Consider the following 20,866-nt stretch of genomic DNA (forward strand, 5'->3'; position numbering starts at 1 on the left):
CTAAAAATGTAATCATTATGCTTTATCGTGATAATCAGCAAAGGCAAAGGCAGCAGCAGCAGTCGCAATAGCAGTGGAAATCGCAGTTAGAAGAAAAGTTTTTATACCCGTTATGAATAGGGTGTCAGAGGGTATTTACGTCCGGGTATTTCCAGCTCGGGACTTTTTTTTCTATAAAGCGTCAAAGGGTACCGGATTATGCGGGGTTATCTAAAGAACATATTACGAATTCGGGGGTATAGAAAAAAAATTCCCATAAAGTTAAAAGATAAATCTAGTGCTTATAATTTTTAATTATAATGCAATTAGTTAATTGAACAAAAATTCAAAAGGAATTTTGAATCAGGGATTATTAATTTTCCAAAAATCTAAACTACTTTGAATCCTTGACTAATCGAGAGGTACCAGAATGCCAGCTTTCCAGCTTATAATCAAAGCTAGTATATAACAAAGGAAAAACCCAAGCCCTCAACCCAAATGTAAGCTCGTACTAGCCCCTGGAAAGAGATGGATGGATATTGGTGGGGGCGAAAGAGAGGGCACATCTAGTATATCCAACTGGCAAACAAACAAACTAAATTACAACAATTCCAAAAATTTATAATTGTACTCAAGCGAACGAACTTGCACACACACAGACACACACACCACTTATACACATTCACCCAAGTCAAGTTCGGGAAGTTCGGGAACCACCACCTATAGCAGCTACCCAAGTCACCACCACCCCTTGATAAACCCCCCCATCATTCGTAATAATCATCATTGGCATCGCCATCATCATCTGGGTTTTTTGCCTTCTCGCCTTACAATTCGTTATGGAAAAGGAGAAAAACAAGGATCAGGGTAGGAGCAGGGGCAGCCGGGGCAGCAGGACGAACTAACAAAAAACAACAAAAACAACAACAATGGCAAAAAAGGCAGTTAAGTTAAAATGTACTTAGAGTTTAAGCGTAACCCCGAAATCCCAACCGAACCCGAAACGAGATTGTGTGTTTTAAGCGTTTTAGTTACCCCACAGCCCAAGCCCAGCATTCCCCGTTCGCACCCCAACTCCTGTCCTTCCTGTGGTCCTGACGCTGGCCCACTCTTTTTGTGTCCCTTTCTTCGTCCTGGCCGACCATTGTTGCTGCTGCTGCTCCTGCTGCCCCTTGCAAGTCAGCCATCTTGTGCGGCGTTATTAAATTTTATACAAATACTAAAAATGAAATCAAAATTTTCTTATTACAATGACTATTTTGAGACCAAACCCCCCGGCCCATCCTGCCGCCTGCCGCCTGTTGTCCTTTTCTTTTCTTTTCTGTTCGCTTCTCTTATCCAACTTCTGCTTCTTCTCCAACAGCTGTGCTTTGAGTTGCTTGAGTCCTTTCTGAAGGGCAAGGAGGGAGGGCCAAGAAGAAGCTTTTGAATATACCCTGACTTGTGAAGGATATATGAACTAAGGGAATATAATTAGGAAATATATATTATTTGGTTAAGTTATATAGAATATATTAAGAACTTTAAGAAACTATAATATTTAATATTTGTATTAGACTTTTAAAGAGTATCAAACAATTCGGTTTTTGCTTCAAAATCAAAAATCCTTGCCATCGTTCGACTCTCATTTCCCTTATAATAAGTATTTGTATGAATGTGTTTGTGTCTAGAAATGAAATCGTACTTATGCCACTACTACTTATCGACTGCATTCATTGTTGGGGCTAAAACGTAAAACTTTTCAGTTTTTGGCTATTGACCCCTCTGCACTTCCCCCTGCCACACCCTTTATTCACCCCTTTACAGCCCTTCCCACCACCCACTTTTGATTGAGGAAACTTTCTCTTGGTGCTGAAGTCCTGAAAATTTCTAGACGAAAATCCATAAAAATCAATTAGAAATTTTTGTTTAAGGACAAAAAAAAACGACAAAATGGAAAATCCATAGTCATTGTTGGTACAAATGTTTTACGACTTCCTGTGGCAAACTAAATAAATTTGGAAAAGATTGAATTTCTACCTGATACATACTTAAAATATAAATTAAACACTCGGCATAGGTTGTGCCTAAACAAATCTTGGCCGACAAGTCGGGGAATGAGTAGAGAAATATCCAAAAGATAGGATACCAGCGAAGGACAAGTGATGAATAATACCAATCACGTACGGCGTACGCAGTGGAAAGGCAATAGGTAGAGGGGGAAAGGTGAGGGAGTCGGGCCACCTTCGTGGCCTAATCAAAAGAGCATTGTAAACTAAGCCAAGACAAGATGAGAATCCCAATTCTGAAAGGATCGTCAAAGATCAGGCGGCAGGCAGAGCGTAATCTCACACAAAAAACTATCTCTAGCATGGAGATACAAAAACAAGAAATTAAGTGCTGAGACACACAGATACACACTATGGCACATCTATGCATAAAATAATACGCACACATGCACCTACACAGCAACCAACCACACCTTGGAAGAACTATCTACATAAATCTATGAAATGAAAACATTTTTCATGCATACGAGAAAGACACGGGCACTGCAAGAAATTCTTAAAATAAGTTATATAAGAACTTCTTATGAAATCCTTTATTTTTCTCCCTGTGTAGAAACCCATCGCGGTGATCCATTGGGACAATTAGTCGAGTTGAGAGACAGGCTTCCATCTCGCATCTCCCGTATCCCTCACGAGGCCTCACCTTTCCGTTGCGTTAAAAGGTCAAGCCGACTCTTTTGATATTGAAGCATTGATCTATTGTCCCTGAGCTGTGCTCCTTCTCGTTCTTAACATTTTTGTTGCATTTTATACGGTCTGTTCTTAGTGAGGATTCCTTTTATTTCGTTTCGAAAGAACGTTCTTTTTTAGTGAGTCGCTTCGTCAAAATGATTGATTTGTAGGTGATGAATTACAACAACATCCGAGGCCGAGGCGAAGGCCGAGGAATTCTAAGGTTGGGTTAGTTAAGAGCCAGCCGACAGATACAGATAGATGGATATACGGATAGCACCGGATGGATGTGTGAGAAAGGTATGTATGGGACATACCGTGAGCGTAGTGAGGATTAAATACGAAATTTTCCATTTAAAAATATCTCTCATTGTTCGCATTGGTTTTTTGTTTGGTTTTCTTCTCCGCCCTTCGGTTGCTCATTTCTTTTTTTGGTCAAGGGAAGTTTTAAAACGTTTTCCATAGATAAACCTGATATCGGGATTTGAGAAAATTAATTATTGTAGTCGCTCAGACATTGTGGACAATGACAAGGTGGGAGAGTCATGTCTTTGGGACGAATGCCTGTCATTTAGTTGACGAAATTCTAGGCACGGCTTAAAGGACTCTTTTGAAACCGGGGATCTCAGCTCACGATAAGAAGAATCCCATTAACTATGAACATTATTCTTTTGACTAATCTTTCCTTAAAATTTATCAGCATCATGCAATTGAATACAATTCTATTGAAAACAGGGGGTGTACGATATTATATTCGTGTTTAAATTTATTTCACTTGTTCCAGTTCAAAAACTCTGTTTATTAAAAATTCTAAATTCGTGATCAGTTTTAATTTCTTTGAACTATGCACAAGTACTTCCTGATCCAGAGCACATTCAACAATCATTCCAGTTCAACAACTCCATTTAATGATAATTCACCCCACTATATCCCTTGAAGTTTAGAGGCAGACCCACCTCCCGTCCCACAGTTACCAACCGGTCGCAACTAATTCGCACATCTTTCGGCAGTTTAATGCATCATTTTAGCTTTCAGCCCTACACCCAAAAATAGAGCAACAACCCCAAAGCGTTCTGGAAAATTGATGGAAAATTTGTAACCCATAAGACAATGGCTGTGATTTCCGAATAAAAGAGGACGTCGGCCCGGTGGGACGTTGGGATGCAGGCGACCAAAGTTCGTTAATAAAAAATCGAAATTGTTACTGCGAAGGGCTGAATCCAAATTCAAATGGCTTCATGGCAATCAAGAAATTTTAGCCCATTAATACAGTTACATAGAAAGCCATAAATACACAAATAGACACTGTGGAAGTGTGCAGATATAGATTTGAATACATTAGATTATTGCCTTGGTTAGACCCTTCCCCCATCGTCACAGCCATCCCGGCAGCCTATTCTATTTCAGATCTCAGGGTAAATATCTCAACTCGTTGGCTTTGTATCTGTATCTGATTTTGTGCACTCAACCCTGCAACTAAAAAGTATCTCCTCCCGCGTTGTGTCACTTTTTTTCTCATCCAGCTTCTTGACTAAATATGTAAATACATTTGCCTAACTTTAGAGCCGAGTTCGGTGAGATGTGATTTGGCAATCGCTCAACAAAAGGGGGAAATTGAAATACGCTTTCAACGCCGTTTCAAAATTTGAATTTCAAATGGCGGGTGGCGGCAGTACAGTTGCCTCTTAGATACCCAGATGCGTAAAATACTTTCAATAGCACTGTCCACCACCCACTTCTTTCCAAGGGCTTCAAAACTTGTCACTGTCAAAGAGATTTGAAGTCGTTTAATTATAGTTGCATCCCCTGGCTTAGGATTTCCGTACTCAGGGGTTGCAGATTCGATTTTTTGTGCATCATTATTAGCAAAAATCAAAGGAATGGGACACCTGTTCAAATGGAAATTCAATCTCCCTGGCTTTAAAATAAAATCTGAGACACACTCCGGGCCTTACGCACTCGTATTTATAATCTGCAGACAAAAGGCCAAGACCGACACAGCTGCGTAGTTTTTGGCAAAACGAAGGAAGGACCAAAACTAGTTCCTAAAACTACGCATATAAGGCAGATGGAACACGGAAACAAAGACGCATATTTTGGCTTTTCAGTACAAGGAGGACAAGGAGTATTTCATTTGTTTAAAGGGGCTGTGTTTAAGGATACACTGAAGAATAAGAAGATATAACTTTTCAAGATAGTTGAGGGTATTATACCTGTTAGTTTCAGAAAATCAAGGCTATACTTCAAAGGAAAATAAAGTTGTTCAGAAAATCTATCTTTAAGTTTAGAGTTTTCTTAGCTTTTTCCTGTGTATGTTTATCCTAAGACGTGGATGAGTGGCCAACTGACGACTCCCCTGGCATTAGACGCACTTATTATTATTTTCAGCCATACACCCTGATTCCTATACTTCTACGCCAAGTCGCATTACTATTCCTGTTCCTATTACCAAAACAAGGAAACCATAAACCATTAACAAGAAAAAAAGGATAACGTGTTCCCATTGTTATCTCTCCCCAGTCGTTCACTGTCTGTGAGTTTGTTTGCACAAGACGCAAAAATTTTTACCAGGAACATATAGTAGAACAATAACAACAACGCAAAAACTACTACTACTACTACAAATGAAATCCAAAAACACAGCCTCAAGGTAGGAATCATATTGCTCAGGTAGGTAGTTCCACCATTGAAATCTGTTCACGTTTTTAGAACTAGGGTGTTCGTTCTTCAGCCTCAACTTGAACTGGGTCTGGGCTCGAATTTAGTTTCGGTCGGGGTTTTTGCGTGTGTTTTATTATAATGGATTTATGCGACGAGTAGTACAGTTGATCTCGGGATCGGAAATGCTATTTGATCGCTGTGCCATAATCCCCGTTCATCTCCCAAGGGTGCAGATAGCATTTATTTGTGTTTACTGAACTGAAAAGCATGAAAATGTTTATGAATTGTCTATTCGTATTATTAGTTTTGAATTTTTTTGAATTTTTAGGGATTATAATTCGGAATATTTTATTAAGCTTAGGGTAGAATATTTTATTAAAATAAAAGTAAAAGACATGCTTATTTAATTTTATTTTTTATAGACAATAATATCCTCTAAAACTAAAGGGTTTAATGCCCAGTTTATTTTTTTTTATTGGTTGCCCTACATTGAACATTATTGCCCCACACTGCTCCTCCTTGGCATGTTTATGTTCTTTCCGTTTGCTTACTTTCCTTGTTTCCCATCTCACCATGTGTTCCCCTGGCCTGGCCAACTGTTGACATTTTACTGTTGCGGTCGCCGCCGCTCCTTCCTGCCTCCTCCTTTCCTGCTCCTTATCAGCATCGGCAGACGCAGCAGGAGAGAAAGCGGAGAGAGCAGGGAGGGTAGGGAGTTTATTGTGACAGGCTGCGACACCTCTTGGAATCGAATGGCCCGAAAAGGACACATGCCATATAGTCCCATTGGGATCCATGATCCAGATCCTGATCCTTCGCCCGAATATTGAACCTGACCTATGCCGCCCTCTTGCGAAACTTTCACACACGCACGTACGAACACAAGGCCAAAACAAAACCTAAACGAGCTGGCAGAGAGAGGACAGTCTGTTGCTCACCTTCGCCTTGTTGCGTGGGGAGGGAAGGGGGACGTGTAGCAATATGCAGAAGTGTGCTCTCTTAGCATATGTTGCTGCTTTCTTTTTGCACTTTTATCACTCGGCTGGCTGCCCTTGCTCTCTTCCGCTCAGCACGCGAGTACGTTGTGCTGTTGTCCTTTTTTTTTTGTGGCGCGTGTTGGTGTGAAATCGCCTGCCGGCATGCGTGAGTGTGTGTGTACGAGAGAGCGTGTCCTCAACAGGTGTTGTTGCCATTTGTTGTGACGACTGTCGTTGCTGCTCCTGCTCCTGCCTTTCCTTATCCTTTAGCCTTTTCAACCCTGGCAAGTCATTAAAATTCATTGACAGAAAGGGAAGCCTTTTAAAAATATTCCCATTTAAATATGTTATTTATTTTTTTAAGTAAAGAAACATTTATGATGTAAGGATGAAATGTACTCTTATGAACTTTTTCAAAGTTCGTCTCAACCCCCAATAATAAATTAGATTTCATTTAAAAGCAAACATAAATTCCCATTATAAGATCATTTTAATCAAATGCAAAGTAACATTCAACAAAAAAGCAACCACATCAATTTATTCAACGTTCTATGTCTATTTTTTAACGAAAGCCAATGAAAAAGCAAGAGAAACCGAACCAGACGTCGAAACAACAATAATGAAATCAAAATGGGCGCAAGAATAATGCATAAAAAAAGTCCCAACAAGTCAGACAACTTTGAGCTAAGTACACAATACAATACAATGCTCGCACACACTGGCTTCCATATCTGCTATATACTCTCAGATACATATATGTATCTCTATCTATAACTCGGTGTGTATGTACATAGGGCCAGTACCCAAATAACCAAAAAGCCGAGAACTGAGCCGAAAGAGTGAAAGACAAATTGTTTTCAAACGTCGTAATCAAGAAATGATTTCTTAAAATATGCGCGTTGTCGACTTTTTGAATTCGGACCCATTACAATGGAAATGGAGGGAGAAACCGAGTGAGATAGACGGATGGATACTTTTTACCAGAACCAGTAACAATGACTGGTAACACCCTTTAATGTGGAAACTTTTTACAACCTTATTTGAAACACATATTCCCAGGCTAGCATGAGGAGGTTGTTTTTGTCAAATCCCTTTCAAGTCTTAGAAATATAAAGCATTTTTGACACATCCTTAGAATAAAACATTTTTTAAATGACCTTTTTTCTTAAAATATTATCCTTTTTAGCAAACACTGTGTATAAAGAAAAGGATTCTGATTTTTAGTTAGGGTATGGACAATAAACCAAATCTCCACAGACCGGCAGAGATGAACTTGCTTAGATGAAATGGAGACAACGGGAAAACAGGAAGCAAAGTAAGGGGATGCGTTGCGCCAAAGGGATGCAAAATGCTTGAAGATACTATAGTTTGAGATAAATCCCAGAACTCAAGGAGCCAGTCAGGCTGCTGGCTGCCGGAGATGAACACGTAAATGAATCTGAATCTGAATCTCAATCTAAGACGAAAGATGAAAAGGAGTTTGTTTCCGTTTCGTTTGCAACCTCCAGCTGGTTTTTTGGATTTTGACAATCCATTTATTGTCAACGACAGAGTACAGTTTTCCCATTCGAACAGATACAGATACAGTTACAGATACAGCAACAGATTGATATACTTTTTTGTGGTTGCAACTGGCATAAGATACTTGAACCAATTACGAAAGTCCCGCCCGTCTGGAAAGGGACATCTAATGGATATGACGCAGAGTGAAAATTCTCGTATCTATCTATATTTTTTGTGTATTTTTTGGGGTTTATGATTTGATTACACCAGCTCAAGTGTCGTCGTCGAATCTTGCGGATACACACATTGGCTAATGGCTTTTGTTTATTCGAATTTGACGAAAGGGCAGCTGGCTCCGATTCGGATTGATTGGTGTTAGGTTATGTGCCCGACTGCTATATGTATCTTTTCCCCCTTCGATGCCCGATTGCTTATTGCTCACTTGAGCACTTGAGAGCCAACAAATTGTCGCGTTTCAATCACTCCACTCAGTCACCCTTTTCCCTCAATGGTGCCCCAAATTATTACCATTCTGGAAGTGGGACATCGTTTTTGGTTTCACCATTTTACGAAACCCTATCTATCTATCCAGCGTGGTTTAGTCACAGATAGAACTGAAAATTGGGAATAAGCATTCGCTTTTCCGATTACAACATTCCGTATCCTTGCCGAGTTATCCACAACAATTAATATTTTTGCGAGGGTGGTGGGGAAGGAGGTAAAAAAAGGATTCAAAATACGAGCAGGCGGTCACAGGGGGTGCGACAACATTTATTTAATGCGCTGACAAGGACTCTTTTGAGGTGGCTGAGGGGGAGCTGTGGTTTGAGGCGTTGATTGTGGGCGGCTTAATCGCCCACAATGTGGCCCACACCCACTCAGGCACCCCTTTCTTCTGTGGAAAGTTGAACAATTGTTGGGATAACTTTTCGCAAGTGGCGGCAACAGGGATTTCACCCAGGGGGCGGTGTTCTAAGAGCCAGAGCTGCTCTTAAATCGCCATCGAATGATTTCCAAGTCTAAGTTTAACAAATGCATAAATAACGAATAAGAATGAAGCCCAGACACACACACAAGCACTCACACTCGAGACAGCCACAGACTAAGTAAATTATCAAAGTTTTAGGCTCCACCCAGATGTTGCTTCTGTATGAGTGCCCCTCACTATATATATCGGTATATAATTGCTGATATGGCCCAAAGACTAACTGGTTTTTGTGTTAAATGTAAACAACATTTAAATTAGCGAATAAAAATGTATTATTAATTCGAAAACATGTTTATAAAAGCAACAAATACTCACACACACCGAGAACTCGCGACAGAGAGGGCATCCTAAGTGTGTGAAAGAGTCAGCCTAAGCAATTGTTAAAAAAATAAAGAATTCTCGCTTTGTGTAAAGATTAGGGCGGGGCACATCCCCAAAGAACAAATAACAAATAACGACGAAAAACGCAAAGAGCTGGCAGCCAGACATTAAGCGATATTAATAAATTAGACACCGAATTGGAGGCGATATACGAATTTTTATCATGGCTTCCCAACTTTGAGAGCTTTGAACGGAGAAAATCACCGGCTATACATATGTATTATTATTCTTTTTTTTTTGGGTTTTTGTTCCTTGGTATCGAATGGCAATATAATCACGTAGGCGAGGGTGGAGTCGAATTAAATGATTAAATACTTTTAAATAAATTTAGCTGAAAACCTAAAATAATAACGAGGGTTGACATAGAAATTTGTGAACTTCTATACAATTTTAAACTATTTCTAATAGTTATCCAGGGCATTTAGAGATTTTATGTTATTATTATACAAAATATTAATTAAAAGTACCTTTGCAAACTTTAAAACCTGCCCTCGTTAATTATATTAACCCAAAGCTGTCACAGCTCTACCTTTCAGAAAACTAGTTTCCAGGCCTTTATTTTCATTTATTTTTTATATATTGTTGTTATTTTTGCACAAACATTTTAATTTCAAGTGACGCCGAAGCATTAGGTTTTTTATTTGTCTTGTTCATCGTTAGATTTTTGCGACTGTGGTCGGACACGTATTAAAATACGAATGTATCTCACAGATACAGATAGCCGGACAGGCACATACCTTCGTCGCATACTTAACGCACTCGAGTGACAATAATTGAATTCATTATGGGCATCGAAAAAAATTTAGAAAAAAAAACAACTAGGAGAATTAGGGGCAATAAAGCGTGGGGCGTGGGGGAGTACTAGGATTAACAATGGCAGGTAATTAACCTGATAGATCCGAGCCACTGGCCTTGGGCCTTAGAGTCTAAAAATGTGGCCAGAAAGACTTTAAGTGAGTGTCACCAATTGTGGAACTCGTATTCGGGTTCTGTTACCAATTTTATTTGGTCTACGTGCCAGTTTTTACTTATTCGATATCCAATTACCATAAAAGAGTTGCTAGAAAATAATTATTTTTTAAGTTTTAAGATTAATTAAAAATATTCTAATAAAAAATTTAATTATTTAATCTTTAACAAAATGAAGAATTAAAAAAAACACATGATTTTTTTAATCTAAGATTCTAAAACCCTTTAAAAATATTCTATTTTATTTTCTGACTCGTTTTCGATTCGGGTACTCTTTTTTATTTGGGCTACGTGCAGGTTTTACCTATTAGCCTCCTATTTACCATATAGTCAGACCACATAGTAGCCACTCTTAGCCATAAAGCGTTCATTCCTTGGCTTGCCGGTTATATTGACATGATCTTCGTGCAAGTTAAGTTCTTGTTTTTTTTTTTTTTTTGCAAAACCCCAGAGGACGGTATACAGAACGGAGAAAATCTTTATCAGCGCGGTGGAGGTCAACAAACCGGGGATAACCGCATTTAAGACTCCAGCCGTACCGCCCTCACCTGCCCCCTGTGCGAGGCTTTTTCTTTATCAGATAATGGAGCCAAAGGTAAGCATTGCGGGCCAACAGTGCTCTCAAGTGTGAGGGTAGAACTATGTGTGACTCAAGAGCCATAAACTTAGCACTAGGCTAACGGTAATGCCACTTACCATAAAACTCTATTTTTGCAATGATTTTAGACGATGACTTCATGACTTGTTTCATTATTAAATATATTAGGAATTTCTTAAAAATGGGATTCCCAGAGGAAAGTTAAATACTCAAAGAAACTAGTAATATAAAACTTGATTAGGTTCTTGGGAAAACCAAAAAACCGATAAACTATGCATAAAATATACTTCTAATTCAATTGCCGATAAGACCAAGAATTTATCATCAAATAATAATATATTCTCAATTTATATAACTCACCATAAAAACTGAATTAATCGTGCAATTTTGCACTCTTCACTCGATCCGCAACGTATTTGAGTTTCTTTTCTTGAAATTTATTTATGATGCCTTTATTTTTTTGTTATAAAAAAAGTTAATTTAAATTTCTGGCACGTTTATTATTTATTTAATTTTGCACAATTTTTGGCGCATATACAAATCAAAATCAAAGAGCACACACAGCACCACAACCACAACGAACAACCGAATCACAGGAAGCACCATCCAAACGTCACTATTTCAAAAAAAAACCTATAAAACTTTAGAATAACCGCAAAAAACTATGATATTCAGAGAGAACCAAACCGAAGGCGTCAGAAACTGCACTGAAATTGCAAAAATGGAATCGGGAAATCAGGGAATATATGGAAACGGAATCGGACGAAGCTTCATATAAATAATGAATTCACAACTACAATCACTGACCGTCTTGGATACATATGCATTGCATAAGCATGTATCTATGAGTGTTTGTATCTATGTGTTTGAATTTGAATCATAAAACTTACAAAACCAAAACTTAACTAAACAAATGTCTCGGAAAGACATCTTCCTCCACCCTTGGAAGTCTCCCATTTGAAGAAAATTTGCTGACAATTGCAAGAGAATTTTTGTTTTTGCGTTTCGCTTTCCTAGCGGAGGGGGAAGGAGGGTCGAGAGGAAGGTGTTCTTATTTCAATTTACAACCAAGTGACGAAGTATCACAATTCAATGTTTAAAGTTTTTATCACGTTGTGCGCCACAATCAAACACACACAAAACTACAGTAGAGCTTTGATTTAAAAATTTAAATAATATAATAGTAATGTGAATATTATATATTTTTGGTATAAAAATAAACAAGTATATATTATAAATTTATTTGAAATTATTTATCAAATTTCTAGCTTAAGCTTCACTGTACTTGACGGCTCTCCAGCTACTACAATAAAAGCAAACAAATGGAGCAACTGCAGCTTACTACCAAGCATCGAATGCGGGCTCTGGGGGCCAGACCGAAGGAGGTCTCTGAGGGGACGATAGGAGGTAGTTAGGCAAAACCTCACATCGTGGGGCATGGGCAGCAGCAAATCTATAAGCTCCCGGCTTGGGGAAGCAAAGCCCCCTTTTCTGTGGCTGAGCAATATGGTTAATATGGCGCGACATTTCATCCGCTGCCGTTGTGCAGCTCGTTCGCTTAGTCAGCCCGCTTTTCTCGCTTTTCTCGGAGCGGGCGGGCCCGGGCCCGGGCTCTAAATGTTTAGTAACCAACTGAAATAGTAGCACTCGTGTTAGTATCGGTTCATGAAAAACGAACAGCAGCAAAATAGAAATGAGGGGCAACAAAAAAAAAATAAAAATACAAAAATTAAACCATTTCGGTTTACATAGAGTTTCGCATGTAGCTACACGACTTGCACTTGGATTTAAATATGAATGCACAAACATACTACACTTGAGGTTAAAATATTAATGGGGTTTATAATTATATAGTAAAAAATATATAAATTAAACATTAACAAAAACCCTTCTACAATGTCAGAATATCAAAAAAGGAAAACTATCTTTGAGCTTTGGCGGTTTTGTAAAATATACTAAAAAATATAGAAAATAAATTTAAAAAAAAATTATACGTTTCTCTTTCCATAATCGTGAATGTTTTAGAACCTCGGATCCTTAAGTTCTATAACATAGTTACATATATAAAATTCTATATTAAGTAAGGAATAAGTTATATTCGAACTTTATATGATCCTTATAAAAATAATGTGCGAATCAGTTAAACCAAAGCCCTATCTTTAGGAAGCCCCAACCTTTATCTTCAAAAACGTCAATGTTGTAAGATTTCTGATTATTCCGTTTAAATCAGTTATAAGATAAGATGATAAGATCGATGAGGTATTTAGTTTAACAGAGTAGTTCCTCAAACCTAAATATATTAATTCTAATTTACTGACCACATCTGTACCTGCAGTGTCATGGGCTTGGGGGGTGGATGGGTGGGAGTAGGTATGGCGGGAAAGTAAGCAAACGACGTCAGCGTAAACTGATTACCACCGGACGATCTATGGAGCTGCATAAGCGTCACGTACATAGTGTTTTTGGACGGGGCCTGGAAGAGGGGGTGGGCAGGGGGGTGTGCACAGAACGACGGGGGCTTTGCGACCGACTATGGGAACCTTCATTTTGGGAGTTAAGTTCGCCAACGGGCCGAGACAGAACGACTCTAAAAACCAAAAAGTTCCAGCTAAAACCCGATTGCACATAGGAAGTCAAAGTTAAGACTTCAATTACAGTGGGCGCCCATGGGGTTGATTGTGAAATTATAAGCAAAAACTAGCATAGGGTTCCAAGAAGTCACCGAAACTGAAAGAGAATGTGTGCGATTACTAATTAATGGAACGTGCTAGTTCATAACTGTTAGGGTTGTGTGTCAAAGCTTGGAATCGACACATCTGAATCATTCAGAGTTTGATTCAATAATTTTTCAACTATGAATTAAAAAACTATAGTTTTTATAGTGTGGTTTAAAAAAGGCTTTTGATTAAAGTTTCTAAAATAATTTTATTGAATAAAATGTACTTTTCATAGTAATATATTATTTTTGAGCCATTTTCCCGAGAGTCTCAATGCTTATCTAATTTTGTGATTCATGGATTGACCTTCTCTAGTTATTATTTCACAATTAAGCAACAATCTTGGCAGCAATTCGCTATATCTCTTCGCCATTTGACGGTGCACACTCATAATTTACTCATCATTCACTAAGTATTCATCTTATTCACTCAATCAACTTAGTAACTAGACGAGTTATCTTTATCACCACCATCTAGCCACTAGCCAGCTAGCCAGCCGGCAAACTTGTTATTGTAAAACATAGTTAACATTCCGAAACTTTGACACCCACCGCAAACTGCACGTAGTGAAATTTAGCTGCCAACTAAACCAAACATGCTGCGATCTAGAAAACTGTATCTTACAGATGCACACGCTTTTCCACACACCCACACAAGATACTCGCGCACACTGACTGACAACACAGTCTGCAAAAACAAAAAAATAAAAGGAGAAAAAAAAATAAAAAGGCGCACACATAACTTCAACTTGGCATTCCAACTGGGTTTGCACACGAAAATGAACACGTGCTGCTTTTAGCCCGCAGGATATGTGGCGGGAGGATGAGGGGGCTGGGTCAAGTAGGCGGAGGGGTGGGCAGTGGGGTGGGCTTGGTCGTTGGCTTGCAGCCACAATAACAACAGGCCAAGTTGAGTGCACCGGTGAGTGACTCACTCGCACGGGCTCTCCCACTCACTGGGCTCTCTTCGGGAAGAGAGAGTGGCGCTGATAAGAGCGTTTTATGACGCTCCTTCTATAACTTTTATAATCCCAGGTGGCATAAGGTGAATTTTAAATATCTAAAAAATAATAAAGTACAAAATCGGTTAAATGAATAAAAAAAAAAACTTGATGCTTTATATTTCTAAAGTTTAAACAGACCCTTTAAATACTTGCATCTTTTCCTCCCCCTTTTGGGTTTACCTCCCTAGGACTTAACGAAGCTCTACTGTAGAATGAGGTTTTGGCACGACTAACTTAGTTGGACGCCAGGGACCTTCTGTGTATGTATAGGTACTCTGTGTGTGTGCGCCCAGCTTTATGTGTGTGTATTTGTATTTGCGGTGCGTCGGCTGGCAACTTTAGTGGCCCGGCTAACTTTTAGCAAAAGTTTTTGGCTCGAATACCTGCCACTAACTAAAACCACAGGCAACCGGAGAGCCAGAAGCAGAGTGGCACAAGGGCCTGCCGCAGAAGTTTGTACCACGCATCGAACTATGAAAATCAGAAAAGTTTGCAGACAGAAATATCCAGCGCTGCATCCGAACAATGGGCACTTGGACGGCCGCCATCACATTTTCTACTTACCGCCCCGCTTGCCATTAGTTTTCAGTTTTCCACAGTTTTCCAATAAGCCTAACAAATTATACAGAATCGAGTTAATTCCCAAACTTTGTAAATGGAAATGCGGAGCAAAAACAAAATTCAAAGAACCGTAATCGAAACAGCTGCGCGGGCACGATAATTTTACATTCTACATTTTCCAAAAAGTTATCGTTTTAGAGATGACACCATCATTTTGGGGGGAATCACGTTATTTCGTTTAAAAATGAAACATTATAATATGAAATTTAAAGTACAAATATATGGAGAATTTGTTAAATTATTAAGTAGTAAGCGACGGTTCCCGTTGATATAATCTGTCCGTCCCACGGCGTACGCTTGGAGCTCGTTCTCTTAGTTCCTCATCTGAATCAGATTCTTCATCTGAGCTTCGGTGAAATGTAGAGAACGAACCGTGTGAGCTGTCCAGTAGCTGGGAAGAGATCCGTCTGAACCACTTAAACCGGCTTAGATATGACTCGACGCCCGGACTAAGAAAGTATAGTCGGAGTGGCCGTTGGCTCCTCAACGGATGAAAATGCCCGCGCCGGTGACTGTACATCAGATCCAGAGCAAACGAACAGTGTATGAAGAATATGGCGGCGGCATAGAAGGCAATCAAAGAGTTATCCCGGCAGCATTCATAGAATCCTGCCCAGTGCTTCGACGCAAATTGACCCTTTGTTGCCATGTGCATTTGGGCGAAAGAGGTCAACAGAAACATGGTGCCCAAAAAGGCTGAGAAGGCAGCCTCATGTCTCATCGCCGGCTTCTCGGCGTAGAACACTCCGACCACGAACAGAAAACAGATTATCGAGGAGCCACCGTAAGTGCCGCACAGCAGGAACATGTGCGAAAGGTTCTGGGTCGTTAGGCAGTAGTAGTGCATGTAGCAACATCCCACGCTCAGGAAGAACTCTATCAACTTCAAAAACAGCCAAACGGGCTTCTTGGAACGGAATTGAGTCATCTTGTTGAATCGAGTACGACACAAAACAGTTGAGGATAATATTGATTTTCAAAAGACAGACTGATACATACAGGATTCCTACGACTAACATATCATACAATTAGTGTAAAAGTTGAAGAACAGTATGTTGCGTCCAGTTCTTAGGGTTACAATTCACTAAAACATTCAATGGACGAAACATACTCTAAAAATATTGCCAACTACTTGTGGTAGCGGCTGTCTACTTCCTCCAATATTGGGTGAACCGATGTATTTGCTCCACCAGGGCTGGCATTACGGCCGTAATCGACACATCCAGCAGACTTTGCAAATGCTGAACCGCCTCTTCGTCCGTCAGTCCCAGTTGGAGGTTCTCCTCCACCTTTTTCACTGCCTTGTCGGGCTCAAGGGCAATATCTGGAACTGTGGCATCCACCATCAGCGAGAACAAGTTCAACATCACATTGGCATGCCGGCGCAAATGCAAATACGCCGTGTAGCATTGTTTCCGGAACTCATGGTGGTGCTCCGAGCTGATTCCGCCCATGGCTTCAACCATTTCCTTGCTGAGCTTCATGGGCGGAGGCATTGGCTTGGGATCGCGGCCCAAAATGTAGCCGAAATCAATGTGAAACAGCTTGCCGTTGGTGGTCAGCAGCAGATTGTCCAGATGACGATCACCGACGCCTGGAAGGGAAATGAACTCAGCACAACGAATCATAGTTTAGTCACTGGCTTACCCAGTAAGTAGGTGATGACACAATAGCCAGCACAGCTTTTGATGTACGTGTCCATGACCTCCGATGATATACCATAGGGCCCGTTATCACAGGGGTGGTGTTTTCGGAAGAAGTTGTGGATGTTGCCTTCGCGGGCAAGGACTTCCGCCACCGTGCAGGAGTCGATGTACTGCAGAAAGCCATGCTTGGGACTGGTGGCCAGCACCTTATAGGGAGTTAGCTTCAAGTCAAGGTTTTCACGACGCAACAACTTATCCATCAGCGTTATCATTTGCAGGATGAGCTGGTCCTGGCGCAGATCGTCGCCGTGCTTGAAAATAGCCACGTACTCATGCTGGGCAATGTTCGTGACAAAAGTCAGCCTAAAAAATCGAAAATGAATTATTTTCTTTCCTTTAAAAGGTAATGCGACTCACTTGGCTGGCATAAGAGCACTCTTGAAGAGAGTAGTCCGCATGGGGACAATCTTGGTAATATAAATCTCAGGATCTAGCGGGAAGGGAATCGGCTCGAAGTTGGTAAAGTTCACCTTAAAGCTGTCCTGCTCGGCAAGTAGCTTTTGGAACTTTTCAGTTTTCTTGTTGCGATTGCCCGGCTCCTTAGCCACCAACTTCACCAGCTTGACTAGCTCGTCGATAAACCGGCGCTGCTTCTTAAGATGGTAGAAGATGCCTCTAAGTTCAAAGTTTCCTAAAAAATACAAAATATGGTCAATGTTTCTTAGGAATAACTTTGATTTAAAATTTACCATTCTCGAGAACCTTTTGGAACATGTTTAGAACCATTTCGTACATATGGTGGGCACGTTCGTCCTGCTTTCTCACGGATTCCGTTTCCTCCACCTCGATGGACAAGTACCAATAGAAGTAGTTCGCCAGCGTGGCGTTTGTGCAGGCGCGCTGTATTAGGAATGTGCAGAGATTGGCGGGAACACTGCCAAAACTTATGCCGTCGGCCAGCATCAAGGCATTAGAATTGGAGTCGCAGGGCAGGGAACTGCCACCAGGAGTGCCAGGAACTGAGGGACCAGCTGCAACCACAGATCCTTGGCCGCCACTGCCACCCGCTGATCCGGGACTTAGTGACTTGTCAGCCTTGATGGCAGCCAGAAAACTTGCAGCTCGTTGGTTTGCTGGAATCACAGATGCATGCATGCCGCTGCTGGTGGCACTGAGATCCGAGAGACTGCTCTGGTCTAGCTGCGAGCTGGTATCATCGGGCATAGACCGCACTACGTCGCGGTCGGGGAATATACAGCCGTGAAGATGATTGATGTGACGAGGATCCTCGTACTTTAGAGCTTGGACCAACTGCAGCAGATATAACAGTAGGTCCTCGTCCGGGGCCTGAGCCAACCGGCTGACTGCGTACTTTCGCACTTGTGGATGAGTAAACGTGGGACTCAACAGTTCCAGAGCATCCTCGACGTCCATTGGCGCCCAATTGGCCAGCATCCAAAGGGCTTGAGTCACTTCATCCTCCAGCTTCCAGTTAATACACTTCAGGAACTTGGTAAGAGCCTTCTTGTGGGAAGATAAATAGAAACGAAACTTCCAGACCAAATCCTGCTCCTCGCTGCTCAGCACATATGTGGATGGATACCTGTACACAATGGTGTGCAGTTGATCTCGAATGCTGGAAAAGAATTAATATTTGAAGAGGGGAACCAACATTACTGACCACTACCCTTACCTTGCCGTGGGCTTGGCATCCCTGTCAGAGATGCCCGAACGCTCTGAACGCGCTAGACGATGGTGCTTCCTTTCCACTAAATTCTCCATCTGAATCTCCGAGTCGGGTACGGAGACTAGCTTGGGTTTGGCGGGTAATTTGTACTTGACATCGCCCTCCGGTTCAAAGTAGACCACCGCATACTGAAAATGAGTAAAGGATCAGAACCTGGAAGGCTGTATAGCTTTTAGTGACTCACATTATAAGTGTCGTCCACAACTATAGCTGGAAACTCGATCATAAGGAACATGTAGTCGGACATGCGCTTCTCCCGCTCGTTAATCACCTCGATTTCGCGGAAGGTCAGACGATCCAGCCAGTCGACCTTCTGTACCTGGCCATTTCGGTGCTTTTTGGCCAACTTTCCGAGTCGTTGCATTTGGGACTTGGATGACTCCTTACCCTTACCGGGTGTCTTGCTGGGAAAACCACCATCGCCCTCCACTCCCAGCCAGACCCGCAAGTCGTACATCCCCTGTCGGAACATGCCATCCTTCCCGAACACTGAGATGGAGGTCCCGCCTATGACCGTGGTCTGACCAGCTCCCGAACAATCTAGGATGGAAAGCACTAGCATTGCACTCCGGGGCAGATCGGAGAACTGGAGGGGCAGCGTCACCCACTCGTTCCAGCTCCATCGTTTCCCGAAGGCCTTGTACGAGCTGGTAACAGGTAAGCAGTAGGGTCTTCCCTGATTGAAAACCTGCAGGCGCACCTGAAACGAAGGATGCTCCTCGGAGTAGAGTCCCGAGAACCTTAGAATTGGATCCTCCAGAAGTTTTTCATAGTCTGGTTGTCGTTTTTTCCCCTCAAGCGTCCCACTGAAAGAGAAAGGAAACTTTATATACAGATTTTCCAGGAGATTCCAACTATTTTCCACATACACTTTGATTTGGACACGTTCGTGGAGAGAGGAGCTGTGTATGTAGCGAAAATGGTCATCCGGTTGGTCCATTTTCCCTTGCAAATTCAATTTTTCATTTATTTATGCGTAATTTTCACGGACAGTACAACAACTATTGGTCACAACATCGAACAGCTGACACAGTGGACTCTCCATAAAACAGACAAAAACAGCGGCGAAAAATATTTAAAATATTTAAAGTTTAAAAATCTGCAGAAAGTTAAATAGGAATTATGAAATATTTATTCTTATTACTTTGGAGAAATGGTATTTTTGTCTAAGAGATTCATTTTATTTGGAATCTTCACTGTTTTTGCGGCGAAGAACATGAACTGATTCATTTGAATTCGTCGAGCGGCGAACTAGAGCCGCGTGGTTCCCCCAGCTGTTGCACGCCGCTAAATTCACTTTTTTGTTTATTCCATCGATCCGAGCAAGATGACCGCGAATGTAACAATAGAACTGGCCCTAGATCGGGTGGACTGGAGAGATCTAGCAGCCCATCCGGGAAACCTTCCTCGGGTCTATACGCCTGGCGAAGTGCTAATGCCAGAGGCTGGCTTCATGCGAGGCCATGGAACGTTTGTGGAGGACGAAAACATCAAGGCCTCGGTGGCCGGTGTGATCGAGAAGGTTAACAAACTGATCTCCGTGCGACCACTAAAGAGCCGTTATGTGGGTGAGATCGGTGATGTGGTAGTGGCCCGGGTCATTGAGGTCCAACAGAAGCGCTGGCGCGTAGACACCAATTCAAGGTTGGATTCGATTCTGCTGCTTTCGTCCGTAAATCTTCCGGGTGGAGAGCTCAGGAGGAGATCGGCCGAGGATGAACAGATGATGCGGCGGTATCTGGACGAAGGGGATCTTATTTCCGCCGAAGTTCAAGTAAGTTTTTCCAACACATCCAAGTAATCTTCTTAATGGTTTTCCATTTTTGTAGAATATCTTTGAGGAGGGCACTCTGTCGCTCTATACGCGGAGTTTGAAGTACGGGAAACTCTCACAGGGCGTTCTGGTCAAGGTCTTTCCTGCTCTCGTCAAGCGGCGTAAGATGCACTTCCACAACTTGCCCTGTGGGGCCTCTGTGATCCTTGGAAACAATGGCTACATCTGGATTGCGCCCACTAAGGGCCAGGAACAGGATGGCGGTGAGGGAGGATTTGCGCAAAACTTAAACGAACATGTGCCGCGAAACGATCGCGAGGTGATTGCTCGGCTGAGAAACTGCGTCCTGGCTTTGGCCAAGTGCAAGCTAATGATCTACGACACCAGCATCCAATACGCCTACGAGGAGTCTCTGAAGTATGAAGCCCACGAATTGCTGCAACAAAATGCCATCTACGATATTGGGGAGCAAACTCAGGCGAGGCTGCGGGACTCGGACGACTAGGACTAGATCATAAATAAATAAATAGTTTTTTCTCTAATGCCCTCCACTTTAATGCGTTGAGTAATGATAAGAGTCCT

The 20,866-nt window shown here is 41.5% G+C and overlaps 4 protein-coding genes across 5 annotated transcripts in view; 1 reads left to right on the plus strand and 3 right to left on the minus strand.

Moving 5' to 3' along the window:
* apt (apontic) overlaps positions 1 to 15,201 on the minus strand; it is a 34,820-nt gene extending 19,619 nt beyond the window's left edge. The window contains exon 1 of one of the 2 annotated variants that reach the window (XM_017252629.3): positions 15,061 to 15,201. In XM_017252629.3, the coding sequence (XP_017108118.2) occupies positions 15,061 to 15,075 (15 nt within the window). In that variant the 5' untranslated portion in view covers positions 15,076 to 15,201. Of the gene's footprint in view, positions 1 to 11,136; positions 11,156 to 15,060 lie in introns of those variants that run through there. The other variant, XM_070277885.1, reaches the window with a different exon arrangement.
* Positions 15,202 to 15,269: 68 nt separating this feature from the next.
* LOC108133087 (uncharacterized) lies at positions 15,270 to 16,049 on the minus strand. The gene has a single exon (XM_017252830.3). The coding sequence runs from the start codon at positions 16,043 to 16,045 to the stop codon at positions 15,359 to 15,361; it is 687 nt and encodes a 228-aa protein (XP_017108319.2). The 5' UTR covers positions 16,046 to 16,049; the 3' UTR covers positions 15,270 to 15,358.
* A 25-nt stretch (positions 16,050 to 16,074) lies between these two features.
* Positions 16,075 to 19,559, minus strand: Pi3K59F (phosphatidylinositol 3-kinase 59F). Its single transcript, XM_017252826.3, has 7 exons — positions 19,380 to 19,559; positions 18,695 to 19,316; positions 18,457 to 18,638; positions 17,513 to 18,399; positions 17,181 to 17,454; positions 16,765 to 17,126; positions 16,075 to 16,711 (listed from the first exon to the last, which is right to left on the minus strand). The coding sequence occupies exons 1-7, from the start codon at positions 19,448 to 19,450 to the stop codon at positions 16,266 to 16,268; spliced, it is 2,844 nt and encodes a 947-aa protein (XP_017108315.2). The 5' UTR covers positions 19,451 to 19,559; the 3' UTR covers positions 16,075 to 16,265.
* Positions 19,560 to 19,752: 193 nt separating this feature from the next.
* On the plus strand, positions 19,753 to 20,835 carry Rrp4 (exosome complex component Rrp4). Its single transcript, XM_017252829.3, has 2 exons — positions 19,753 to 20,284; positions 20,340 to 20,835. The coding sequence occupies exons 1-2, from the start codon at positions 19,838 to 19,840 to the stop codon at positions 20,787 to 20,789; spliced, it is 897 nt and encodes a 298-aa protein (XP_017108318.1). The 5' UTR covers positions 19,753 to 19,837; the 3' UTR covers positions 20,790 to 20,835.
* The last annotated feature ends 31 nt before the right edge of the window (positions 20,836 to 20,866 follow it).

This window comes from Drosophila bipectinata, chromosome 2R (assembly GCF_030179905.1).
Source record: "Drosophila bipectinata strain 14024-0381.07 chromosome 2R, DbipHiC1v2, whole genome shotgun sequence".
Lineage (NCBI taxonomy): Eukaryota > Metazoa > Arthropoda > Insecta > Diptera > Drosophilidae > Drosophila > Drosophila bipectinata.

Excerpts from the sequence above, each read along its gene's own strand:
- LOC108133087 (XM_017252830.3), bottom strand. The coding sequence starts at position 16,045 with ATGACTCAATTCCGTTCCAAGAAGCCCGTTTGGCTGTTTTTGAAGTTG.
- Pi3K59F (XM_017252826.3), bottom strand. The coding sequence starts at position 19,450 with ATGGACCAACCGGATGACCATTTTCGCTACATACACAGCTCCTCTCTC. Across the intron at positions 19,317-19,379 it reads GAACGTGTCCAAATCAAAGT|TGGGACGCTTGAGGGGAAAA; the intron begins GTATGTGGAAAA and ends TTTCTCTTTCAG. Across the intron at positions 16,712-16,764 it reads TGTCATCACCTACTTACTGG|GCGTCGGTGATCGTCATCTG; the intron begins GTAAGCCAGTGA and ends TTTCCCTTCCAG.
- Rrp4 (XM_017252829.3), top strand. The coding sequence starts at position 19,838 with ATGACCGCGAATGTAACAATAGAACTGGCCCTAGATCGGGTGGACTGG. Across the intron at positions 20,285-20,339 it reads TTATTTCCGCCGAAGTTCAA|AATATCTTTGAGGAGGGCAC; the intron begins GTAAGTTTTTCC and ends CCATTTTTGTAG.